The 12074-nt window shown below is 39.8% G+C and overlaps 1 protein-coding gene across 3 annotated transcripts in view; it reads left to right on the plus strand.

The window, feature by feature from the left end:
• SHF (Src homology 2 domain containing F) overlaps positions 1–12074 on the plus strand; it is a 427205-nt gene that overhangs the window by 316604 nt on the left and 98527 nt on the right. For all 3 annotated transcript variants that reach the window (XM_069765812.1, XM_069765810.1, XM_069765811.1), the window contains one exon: positions 11390–11570. In XM_069765812.1, coding sequence (XP_069621913.1) covers positions 11390–11570 — 181 coding nt within the window. The remainder of the gene's footprint in view (positions 1–11389; positions 11571–12074) is intronic.

Consider the following 12074-nt stretch of genomic DNA (forward strand, 5'->3'; position numbering starts at 1 on the left):
ACACTCTTCTGCCATTAATGACCTATTTTGTAGATATCAACAACAGAATACAGAGGTCCTATGTGAGTGCCAAGATGTATTCAAACAGTGAACGTCGGAAATTTGTACTGCATTACTGGTCTATAGAAAAATCTTATACATTGAACTGTCCAATTTATCAGCACTTACCAGCCACAAGGCAACCTTTCTTTGGGACCTTAAACCTCATATATATCACACATGTCTCTCCCAGGCTAAAAGCCTACAAATTTATAGGACGGGTAGGGTCAATGACTAATTAAAAGTAGCCCTAGGCTGATGGGAGGAGTGTTCAGCAAAATATTGAGGCAGTAACCTCCAGCAGTGACTGCTTAAGTATGTTTTTTGTTTTCTTGTTTGTGCACTATGCTGTAGACCGGTCAACACCAATTTCGCTAGTCTAGAATTCACCATCCGAGTACAGATTATAATGTCTGAACCAGACACATTTTTCCTGACCCAAACTCAACAGGCTCATATATGCCTATGTGTTGGTTGAGTTCAGGTCAGAGGGACCCACAGGAAGTTCAGAGTGACATTGTGGTCCGTACACGCTGCAGATTTGGCCACATATCTGAATGATGTTTCAGATGAATTAGGGCAGCACGGTGGCGCAGTGGTTAGCACAGCAGCCTTGCAGCGCTGGGGTCCTGGGTTCAAATCTCACCAAATCCCATCTGCAAGGAGTTTGTATGTTCTCCCCGTGTTTGTGTGAGTTTCCTCCTGGTTCTCCAGTTTCCTCCCACACTCTAAAGACATACTGATAGGGAATTTAGATTGTGAGCCCCAATGGGACCTCGATGATAATATGTGTTGTGGAATATTATGACGTTATAAAAGCAATGCATAATAAAAGAATGAATTAATCAACAACGAAAATCCAGTGTATATTCACACTAAAACTGCAAATCCAGTTCTTTTTACACTTTCTGTGCAAGACGTAAACCAAGCAGTGTATGAGGCAGGTATGTTAATATTTGGACTGCATTTATTTCATAAAATTAAACATTAAACTCACAAAGGGACTGACATAAAATGAGACTGCCCCTCCAATAATATGCAAAACAATGTTAGTGGTTTTATGTTTCTGATTGTTTTGAAAAAATATACCGTATGCTTTACTTCCTGGGTTATTTTCCTATTCTTAATTAAAAAAAAAAAAAAAAAAGCATATTGCTTCTTTGGTGATTTTTTTTCTTTTCAGCTGCAGTTTTTATATACGGTAACTTATGAATCTACAGTAACGAAAAAAAAAGGAAAAAGTGCAGCAAAAAAAGCATATTGCTTAAAAGTAAGCAAAAAACCATAGACAAAGGTTTGAAACAAACATGGAAAGTCATCTTGAACTTAATTTTTTGAGGGACTGGTAGTTGGTGTTGGATTGAGATGACTGTATTACAAAATAGCATAAATGTGATTTTCGCTGTTGGGTTTCGTTCCGGTCTTGATCCCCAGAGCCTTCAGTAGCTGCCTAGTGGGTGCTGTAATAGGGGTTAGCACAGATTAGTGCCTCTTGTAGCGCTGAACTCCCGTAACAAATATCATTGTAACATACTCCATGAGAATGAAATGCTGTCTCATGTGATGAATGATTTACAATTTGCTGTCATCTGCCTATGTCTCATAGACTCCCATCACCATACACCTAGTATATTAATTGCTATCAGTATTAATAGCATTTCTATTCTACTAAGACTTGTCAAATCAGTGACCCATGAGATTTAAACATATGCCATTTCCTTTCAGTGCCCAAAGGAAGCTTGCAGGATAACACTGCTTGATATTGATACATTTCATCCTGCTCCCCGTATATATAAAATGTCTATATTAAGATATTTTTCTTACTTTTTCAAATAGTTCATTTGATCTACAAGAAAGAGATCAATACTGCCATCTGCTGTTTTAGTAATATTATGTGCGATGTAGTCGCTACCAGATAAAATGAATGACTGGGTTATACATGCAGAATCTTTCCTAGTTTATCTAAAATTCCAGTAGATGAAGAACTCAATACAGAATTTCTAAAATTATTCATATCTCCAGAATAAAAACACATTCCTCATCCATATGTCTGCAAAGAATACAAGAAATAGGCATGCTCTGTTGTGAATATACCGTATTTTTCCGACTAGAAGACGCACTTTTGTGAGGAAAATGGGGGGTGCATCTTATAGTTGGAATGCAGGATTACCGGCAGTGTGGCGGCGGCAGAGGTGCAGGGATGATGAGGCGCGGTGAGCGGTATGGCGTGAGCAGGGTCCCTTCCACAGGTGAGGTGATGCCGCAGCCCGGTATCCAAGGCGAGCAGCAGAGCTGGGTGAGTCACGGCTTTCTTGGTGGCGGTGGCCATCTTCCTGCGGCCGCACGTGCGCAGATTGAGTTTTCTGCTTCCTGGGGCTTCAGGAAAATGGCCACGGGAGGCCGCACGTGCACAGATTGAGATAGCAGCAGCCATTTTCCTGAAGCCAAGTTTGCAGATTGAAATCTCGGCTTCAGGAAATTGGCCGCCGCGATCTCCATCTGCGCATGCGCGGCCTCCCGCGGCCATTTTCCTGAAGCCCTGGGAAGCAGAGAACGCAATCTGTGCGGCCTCAGGAAGATGGCAGCCACCACCGAGAAACTGGTGATTAACACAGCTCTGCTGCTTACCTTGGATACTGGGCCGCAACCCCCCCATGGACACCAGGCCATGGCGTCGCCCACATAAGCAGGAAGGGACCCTGCTAAGGTGCACGGCGTACCGCTCACCGCACCTCAGCATCACCGCATCTATGCTGACACCATGACACAACCCTCTTAATCCTATTACCCATTATGAATTTAGCCAGTGATGTGCCAGTGCACACGGGCAAAAGAAGCTGCTATGGAATGAAGTGGCTCCTTTTTTGGTTATTTTTCTTCCAACCAAACCAAAAATATTGTCTGGCTAGTTGTTTAATTTCATATCTATCTGTACATGGCTATATTTGCCATGTTGTACAATACACAGTTGATATCATTCATGATATCGTTCATGAAAGTCGACCATATGTTTATTTGGAACCCACGAAGAGGAATGAACATTCTCAATCACCTCACCTCCTGTCCCTCGCCATGTGCTAATTCATTTGAAATCTCAACTTCAAAGGGAACTTGACACCAGTTTAATTCCTTATAAATCATGCCCATCACCTTTAAAAGCATTTAAACAGGCTTCCTACCACCCTTTATACCCTTGTAGGTGCCTCTGTATACTTCCGAAAGTGTTTTTTGTCATGTTCCGCACGGGGTGCAAATTACACTGTCCAGAGCTCAACAGAGGAAAGTCATAATGTGCAGCGGCCGGCTTATACATCACCAGCTCCCTGGCTATTCTATGGGGTAGAGGGAGGTTCTTGATTCCACCGAACAGGCATAAGATTCCGAGCACTGTGTGGATGACGTAGGAGATCATGATAGAAGAGGCGGTGTTTAAATGGACTGGTCTGATGTTAAGCACGATCCGAATTCATCCACCCCAGCTGGTGATGTAGAAGTGAAGCCTGCTGCTGTGTTATGATTGCCTATTTGGTAGACAGCTGCAACACATGCAGGGATTGCTTAATAGCCGTGAGACATGCAGCCTCGGGAACTCAAACATATTTTCTGAGCACGCCACGTCGGTTAGAACACGACCATGATTGGATAACACCTTATCCGAGCACGTTCACTCATTACTTTTGACTACATGATATGTCAGAACATTTGTAGTTGGGACAATTTCCTTAAAGGGAATCTGTCAGCATGTTTTGCTATGTAATCTGAAGACAGCAGGAGATACTGATACACAGAATTCAGGGATGTGTCACTTGTTAAAGTATGTGCTGTTGTCTCCTGTCAAGGATTTATTACTAAGAGATTAACTGGTGTACTACGTTAATCAGGCAATGTGATAGGCACCTCACGTTCTGTGGACTGTAAACATGGAGAGCCTGGTGTGGGTGGGGTTCACTTTCTCAGGTCTGCTTCATGCTAAATCTTAAAGCTCTGTTTGTATCATAACTGCTGCACCCAATAATCTAAGTTAGACATCATTGGATTCAGCTTCTCTTGGCCTACATCATGCTGCTGTCAGAAAATGTAGCAAAAACCTGCTGACAGATTCCCTTTAAGGCTGAATTTATTACAAACAGGCCCACCATTTTTTGTTTAAACCTCTGTTGTAGGTATTTATCATCCCTTAATTTCATAATTTATGTATAAAGTCAGTGCTCCTCTTCTAAAGTGTTATTAGGTAGCTTAGCAGTAATCCATAAATCCAAACGTTGGTAAAAGCATTGTAGCCCTCAGAAAAGCTATTATAGACTGGCATGTTTGTAAATTCCAAAGGTCCTGACAGTAAATTCTCTTGTTACAAGTCCTTTGATTGTGCCGTTCCACAATCTGGAGAGAAAATCGTACATTATAGATCTCATCTGTCTTTTTCCAGTTACAAATGACATTATCTGCTGTAGTGTTTTCTGGAGAAACAAATGATAAAAATTAAAATGTTAATACAGCACTTAACCTGGATTAACTCTGCGAGTGCTGCTCACGTGAGGGACTGCTTTAAGAGGGAGTGAAATGTGTTGAGACTGCATTAGGAGGCATCAATATCTGTGTATCCAGAGGGAGAGAGGAGTCAGAAATACTGATGTGACGGCCCGTTAAACAGTAATGTATTCTTGATCTGATCTGTGTACGCCGTAATCCCTTGCCCCCTCCAGCCTTTTTCTATTGATTTTTATCATCTCGTGTCACCATTGCACTGATGGTCTTTTAGTTCCCCATCAACATTTCAGGATGCATTAAAGATTTCACTTCAAGATAGCTGCATTTATTGTCTAAGATATTTGGCCACGGCAGAAGTAGTAGTTGGCCTGTTTTTCTCCACCTCCAGACAGTTTTCCGTGCAGTGTTTTTCTGGCTGATCTTACTCTTTGTGTGTGGTTTTTCTTGTAAATGGTTATAAAGCATCTTTGGATATCATCCTGCACATTTTTGTATGAAGAATATCATAAGTCATCATACGTTAAAATGTTGTATTGCATACAGTACTGTGCAAACAGTTTGGGAAGGTGAGGAACGAAACATGCAAAGTAAGAGCTTATTTTTTATCAATTACCGTAACTAACTTCATTACTAGCACTTAAGTTTTTGAAAGCAAAGAGAATGAACAAAAGAGAAATCAAAATCTAATCCATGTTCTATTAACCCCTTCCAGCGCACGGTTGTAACTGTACTTCCAGATTGAAAGCGATTTTCCCGCAATGGGGCATCCATTCTCGTCCGGTGATTGACACGGGCACAGGTGTTGTGCCTGCGCCATCCGCGGAAAGCCAGCTGCTGTACGAAGCCACACTACTTTATAGGCCGAAAGAACAGACATAGTGCCGATCTCTGAACTTTAAGATCTCATGTTCCTCAGTCACTAGTAATAATGGCATGTGAGGAGTCAGACAAGGAGAAATCGCTCGCTTTGCCAGCTCATTGGCACCCACACAGCAAGATTATTGGGTGCCGATGGCTGCTATTGCAACAGGAAGTCCTGACAATGGCATATACGTCAGTCAGTCGGATGCTTCCTAGAAGAGGGATTGATTGACTGGCTGTCAATCAAAGACTTGACAGTGAAGACAATGCAGTGTGCATAAGTTCTACAGGGCATAATGTGATCAAAGTATAGCAGGTCCGAACCACCTTTGAGGCCAGTAAGCATTGTAAAAATAAAAGGCAAAAAAAATGCTTTTAAGTGTTACAAAAAAAGGTAAAAATAAAAATCATAAAATCACAGTTTTAATAATAAAAAGGATATGACTGTAAAAAAAAAAAACACAAACCTCCACAAAAGCATCACTTATTTGGTTTTGACGCATTTTGAACTGTATCAATTTTCATCCCATACGGTGAATAAAAAAATAAAAGATGAAAAGCTATGCCGTAATTGCCATTTTGGTTAATCTTGGCTTAAAAAAATTACAAAGTGATGAAGAAGTCATATATTTCAAAATGTACCATCATAAACTACAGGTTTTCCACACAAAAAAAAACCCAAATCCTAGAACAGTTGTTTACACAGAAAATTAAAAAGTGAAAGCTCTTACAATAATCACTTGTGCAAAAGTAGCAAAACATAAAAAAAAACTATAAAAGTTTGGTATTGCGTGATTGTATCGAACTGCAGAATAAAGATAAGTTGTCAATTGTACCGAGCTGACACAAATAATGTTTTGTTGTTTTTTGCCTCCAAAAGCATTTATAAAAAGACTATCAAAAAGTCACATGTATTTTACAATTTCACCAATGAAATCTACAGCTTATCCTGTAAAAAAGAAGCCTTCATACAGTTCTGTGAAAGCTATGATTTTCTTTTTTGTTCAGTGGGTGTATTAATTGTACAAAAGAAATAAAAGAATAAATAAAGCTGCAAAGCTGAGATTTGGCATCAGAATATTTGCACTGACCCAATAGACTAAAGTTAACACTTTAAATTTTTGCGCCATCCTGCATAAATAAACTGCAGAAAAAATTTGATGTACCCCGCTGCAAGTAAATAAGTAAAATCAGTAGTGCCGATAAATAACATGGGGTTCTTGAACTGGAGTATACGTTGGTACACATGAAACATGTAGGAGCATGTTCACACTGGCCATTAAATAGACAAAACTTAAAATCAAAATAAAACGAACATATGCCCTGCTGTAAATAACAGCGTTTCTAAGTACTCTATGTTATTTATATGCACGATTGCTTTCTACTTAGTAACAGCAGGGTATACGTTCATTTTGTTTCTATTAGGCTTTGTCTTTCTAGAATGAAAACAAGTTTCTTTGAAATGCTCCTGTCTTAAAGTTGCATATTTGGATTGTAACCTTGTACGTGGCATTCTCTGGTACCCAGAGAAAGAATGTTTCATTGGTATAGTCAAATTCATCCATTAAATTACCCTTTCTAATACAACTTTAAAATGTGTTTTAGTTGTGATAGTAGAATAGGACCTTTCACCAGTTTGAGCTTTTAAACTTGCCACATCATTGAACAGTTGGCTGCAGAGGAAACTGTAGTTTTTATATTTTGATTCCTCCTAACCATTGTGAAGATTTGCTTGTAATGTTTAGATTATAATTTATGATAACCTAAGAGAGCGTTACTGGAGATTTTTCTCTGTGGGCGTGTCCTTCTTCCCCTGTATGATGTTGACTAATCACAACTTGGCACTCAAATGAAGATGTGGTGAAATAAAGTTGCTTTCATTATTGCATTCAAGGTTTGCTAAATGTTATCGATCTTACAATCAGACCTTCATTAGAACTGAAAAATAAGGATGGAGGGGTGGTAAATGTACAGGAAAAAAGAGAGGTCATATAATACATATAAATGATAATATTGTAGCACAAAAGAGCAAAAATAATATGCAGTTTGTCTAGTAGGATTTCAGACTATATTAAATTCAAAACTATGTCCTTCACATATAGAACAATTAATTATAGTAACAGATCAGGACATAAATGCAAGCAGTGACAATAAAGCACTTGGTCATTCAAGCTAGTATGACTGGAGAAAAGGATGCATTAGGTTCCTAACAAGGAACAGGTGAGGGAGACATTTACATTATGCGAGATTCCTGGTTTCATAGATGCAGGTTTTCCAGTATGAGACCAGTGAAATATCCGTGACATTGTAAGGAGACCCAGAGGGGAGGAGGGATGAATACCTGGGGGAAGAGGTAAAAGCATGATTAGTGTCACAGATCAGTAACGTGGTGAAAGTCAGAGGGAAATAGAGCCCCTGGCAGGTCAACAGTCAATGCTTGAGAGGAGGAACCACGGTGAAAATCGCACTTGTAGAGTGTGACCTGCGTCGCTAAACTAGGCGCTGCCTGTAGTGAGCGCATGCCGAGACTAATCACAAGCAGTCAATAAAATACAAGGGAAAAGAACACGCCTCTACAATAGGTTAGAGGAGGGTTTCTCCTTTGTGAAACATGTAATGAAAGACAGTCTGATCTCCGCACTGGTCTCACTGCAGAGCTTTGTTATGACAGTGTTGGAGCAGAATCGCAATGAATGTGATTACAAACACTTTCACCTCTATCTCATTTGCCAGTTTGGAGGGAGGGGCATAGCTGACAACACTGTGAGGAGTGTAATGAGACAAAACTCTGCTCTGCTGTACTGCATGCCCCCTCACTCCCCCAAGCTGGCTGATGTGGGTTGAAAGCTGAAACTTTTATGTAATGACACTCATCTCTGCTCTACTGTCATCCTTTTTTAATTACATACAGCTCTGCAGTGAGATCAGTGAGGTAAGCAGACTGTCTGTCATTACATGTCTCCGCCCGGAGAAAGCTGCTCAAAGCTATTCTGGTGGTATGTTCTTTTTTTCCCCAGTATGTTGCTGCCTGCTTATAATTGGTCAACATCATAAAGAGAGAAGTACACCCCACATAGATAATCCCTGGTAACACCCAGGTGAGTTCATGATAAATTACAACCTTAAATTTACCATCTAATATTTCACAACAGAGCGGAAAATTAAAAGGTAAAAACTACATTTTTTCAGCCCTACAACGACTATTCCATCATGAGTCCAGTTTAACATGCTAATACTGGTAAAAGGTCCTCTTCAAGGGCAGGTATTTAGGACAGCAGAACTTAGGACGCAGCACTATGTGTTTATTTGGGGGGTTGTTTTTTAGCTGCTGCCACAGAGGTCAGGCAATTGCCTAGGAATCCACCACAACAGATTGGAAGGACGTTTTTTCTAGGCAGGTGGCAGCTTATTTGCAGCTGTAGTTTTTCTTGCCGTAATCACTGTGTATGTAAGCCATGACTAAAGCCATGATGCTGTTGTCTGTAGGACCATGGACTCAAACACATTATGAAGTATTATGCACACATATATTCTTTACAAATTATTGTTCAGTGTTCATGTGTATGTGCCAGTATGTAATGAGTATGCTTGTAGCAAATGTGTATATTACCACATGTTAGTAAATGTGCATACAGTTGTGCTCAAAAGTTTACATACCCTGGCAGAATTGTTGCTTTCTTGGCCTTTTTTCAGAGAATATGAATGATACCACCAAAACTTTTTCTTCACTCGTGGTTAGTGGTTGGGTGAAGCCATTTCTTGTCAAACTACTGTGTTCTTCTCTTTTTAAATCATAATGACAACACAAAACATCCAATTGACCCTGATCAAAATTTCACATACCTTGGTAATTGTGGCCTGATAACATGCACAGAAGTTGACACAAATGTGTTTGAATGGCTACTAAAGGTAGCATCCTCACCTGTGACCTGTTTACTTGTAATCAGTGTTTGTGCATAAAAGCTGAGTGAGTTTCTGAGATCCAGACAGACTCTTGCATCTGTCATCCAGCCACTGACGTTTCTGGATGTGACTCATGGGAAAAGCAAAAGAATTGTCAGCGGATCTACAGGAAAAGGTAGTTGAACTATATAAAACAGGAAAGGGATATAAAAATATATCCAAGGAATTGATAATGCCAGTCAGCAGTGTTCAAACTGTGATTAACAAATGGAAAATCAGAGGCTCAGTAAAAACAAAACCATGGTCAGGTAGACCAACAAAACTGTCGTCCACAACTGCCAAGAAAATTGTCCGGGATGCAAAGAAAAACCCACAAATAACATCAGCTGAAATACAGGACTCTCTGAAAACTAGCGGTGTGGCTGTTTCAAGATGCACAATAAGGAGGCACTTGAAGAAAAATGAGCTGCATGGCCGAGTCGCCAGAGGAAACCCATTACTGTGCAAATACAATAAAGTATCTCACCTATAATATGCAAAGCAGCACAGAGACAAGCCTCAAAACTTCTGGAACAAAGTAATTTGGAGTGATGAGACCAAAATTGAACATTTTGGCTACAACCATAAATAATAATAATCTGTATTTTTATATAGCGCTAACATATTCTGCAGCGCTTTACAGTTTGCACACATTAGCATCGCTGTCCCCGTTGGGGCTCACAATCTAAATTCCCTATCAGTATGTCTTTTGGAATGTGGGAGGAAACCTATGCAAACACGGAGAGAACATACAAACTCTTTGCAGATGTTGTCCTTAGTGGGGCTTGAACCCAGGACTCCAGTGCTGCAAGGCTGCTGTGCTATCCACTGTGCCACCGTGCTTCCCATAAACATTATATTTGGAGAGAGGGCAACAAGGCCTATGATGAAAGGAACACCATTCCTACTGTAAAACACGGAGGTGGATCGCTGGTGTTTTGGGGATGTGTTAGCTACGAAGGCACAAGAAACTTGGTCAAAGTTGAAGGAAAGATGAATGCAGCACGTTATCAGCAAATACTGGAGGCAAATTTGGACTAATCAGCCCAAAAGCTATGCATGGAACGTACTTGGACGTTCCAACATGACAACGATCCAAAACACAATGCCAAGTCGACCTGTCATTGGCTATAGGAGAACAAAGGGAAGGTTCTGGAGTGGCCATTTGTCTTTTGACCTCAATATCATTGAGTCACTCTGGGGAGATCTAAAGCAAGCAGTTCATGCCAGACAGCCCAGGACTTCACAGGAACTGGGCTGAAACTGAGAAAATAAAGACCCTCATCTATAATTACCACAAAAGACTTCAAGCTGTCATTAATGTTAGAGTGGGCAATACACGGTATTAAGAAATGGGGTATGTGAACTTTTGATCAGGGTCATTTGGATGTTTTGGGTTGTCATTATGAGCTAAAAAAAAGAAAACACAGTAGTTTGACGAAAAATGGCTTCACCTAACCACTAACCATGAGTGGAGAAAAAGTTTTGATGTTCTCATTCATATTCTCTGAAAAAAGACCAAGAAAGCAAAAATTCTGCCGATGTATCTATACTTTTGAGTACAACTGTATGTTGTATGTACATAGTTAGTGTGCCTGTGTGTTGTGCGTGCATTGATGTAATGAGCATGTATTTATTGTTAGCATTTTGTAATGTTTTCTTACTTTTAAAGTTTGACTGTCTGTCATAATGTAAAAATTAGTAAATGAGTGTTGACAAAGTCTTGAAAAAAGTGGGATCGCCAACAAGTAGGGCGTATTGTATTTAAGTGTCTGGGACAGAATAAGATGTGAACAGATCCCTGCTTGCTGATCCATTGTGTATTTAATAGTGCATTCCATTGCACATTTTAGTTGTATATGTTGTTCTATTTCTGTTTGTGCAGCAGTTATTATATGTAGAAAATAATTAGAACTGAGACATCTGATGTGATATTAAATTTTACGTAGAGGCTAAAAATTGGGCAAGTATGAGCGGACATCCAAAACCCAAAACTTTTGTGAGTTCCTGTTTAATGTTTGATAGAATTATATTTTAGAGTTGTTCTCTTCTCCTTTAGCCCAATTAGATCATGATGATGATGATGATAAAACAGGCATGTCACCATCCAGAGAGGACAAACTCAGGCACATGCACAGACACTCAGCTGGGAACTTGAAGGCTATCAAGAATTCAAGTGTAGAACACATCAGCACAGTGGGAGAAAGAATAGATCCTTCACTACCATTAGAGAGTCAATTGTAAGTACTACTACTGTTGTTCCTGAGCCACATTAAAAAAATAAATTTCATTCTAACATGACAGTATTCTCTCTATACAGAATGTTAGGACTATCATGACCTTTTGAATATAATCTGGGAATGGTCATATTTATATGTATTATTTTTTACATGCAGAAAAACCTCATCATTGAGATAATTATCCAAATTGCAGTGATACTTGTGTGTAGTCTTCTATAGGCATAATGCTCTCAAAGAGGTGTGAAAAAGCTTTAGATATTGAAATATTAAAGGTTTATTCCCAGAATTATTTGTTCCTTGTACACAATCTAATATGATTGTGAATGGTTTGACTGCTGATATGCACAGGAATCCCAAAACCAGGAATCTGGAATCTCCAAGAGCAGGGCTTGAGTGGAGCTGAGATGTTCATGCTCGAACTCCGCTCTATCCATGGTCTATAGAACTGCTGTAAATAGTGAAGTGCTGTACTCTTCCTTTATCCAGCAGTTCCGTAGACAAGGG

Source organism: Ranitomeya imitator, chromosome 4 (genome assembly GCF_032444005.1).
Source record: "Ranitomeya imitator isolate aRanImi1 chromosome 4, aRanImi1.pri, whole genome shotgun sequence".
NCBI lineage: Eukaryota > Metazoa > Chordata > Amphibia > Anura > Dendrobatidae > Ranitomeya > Ranitomeya imitator.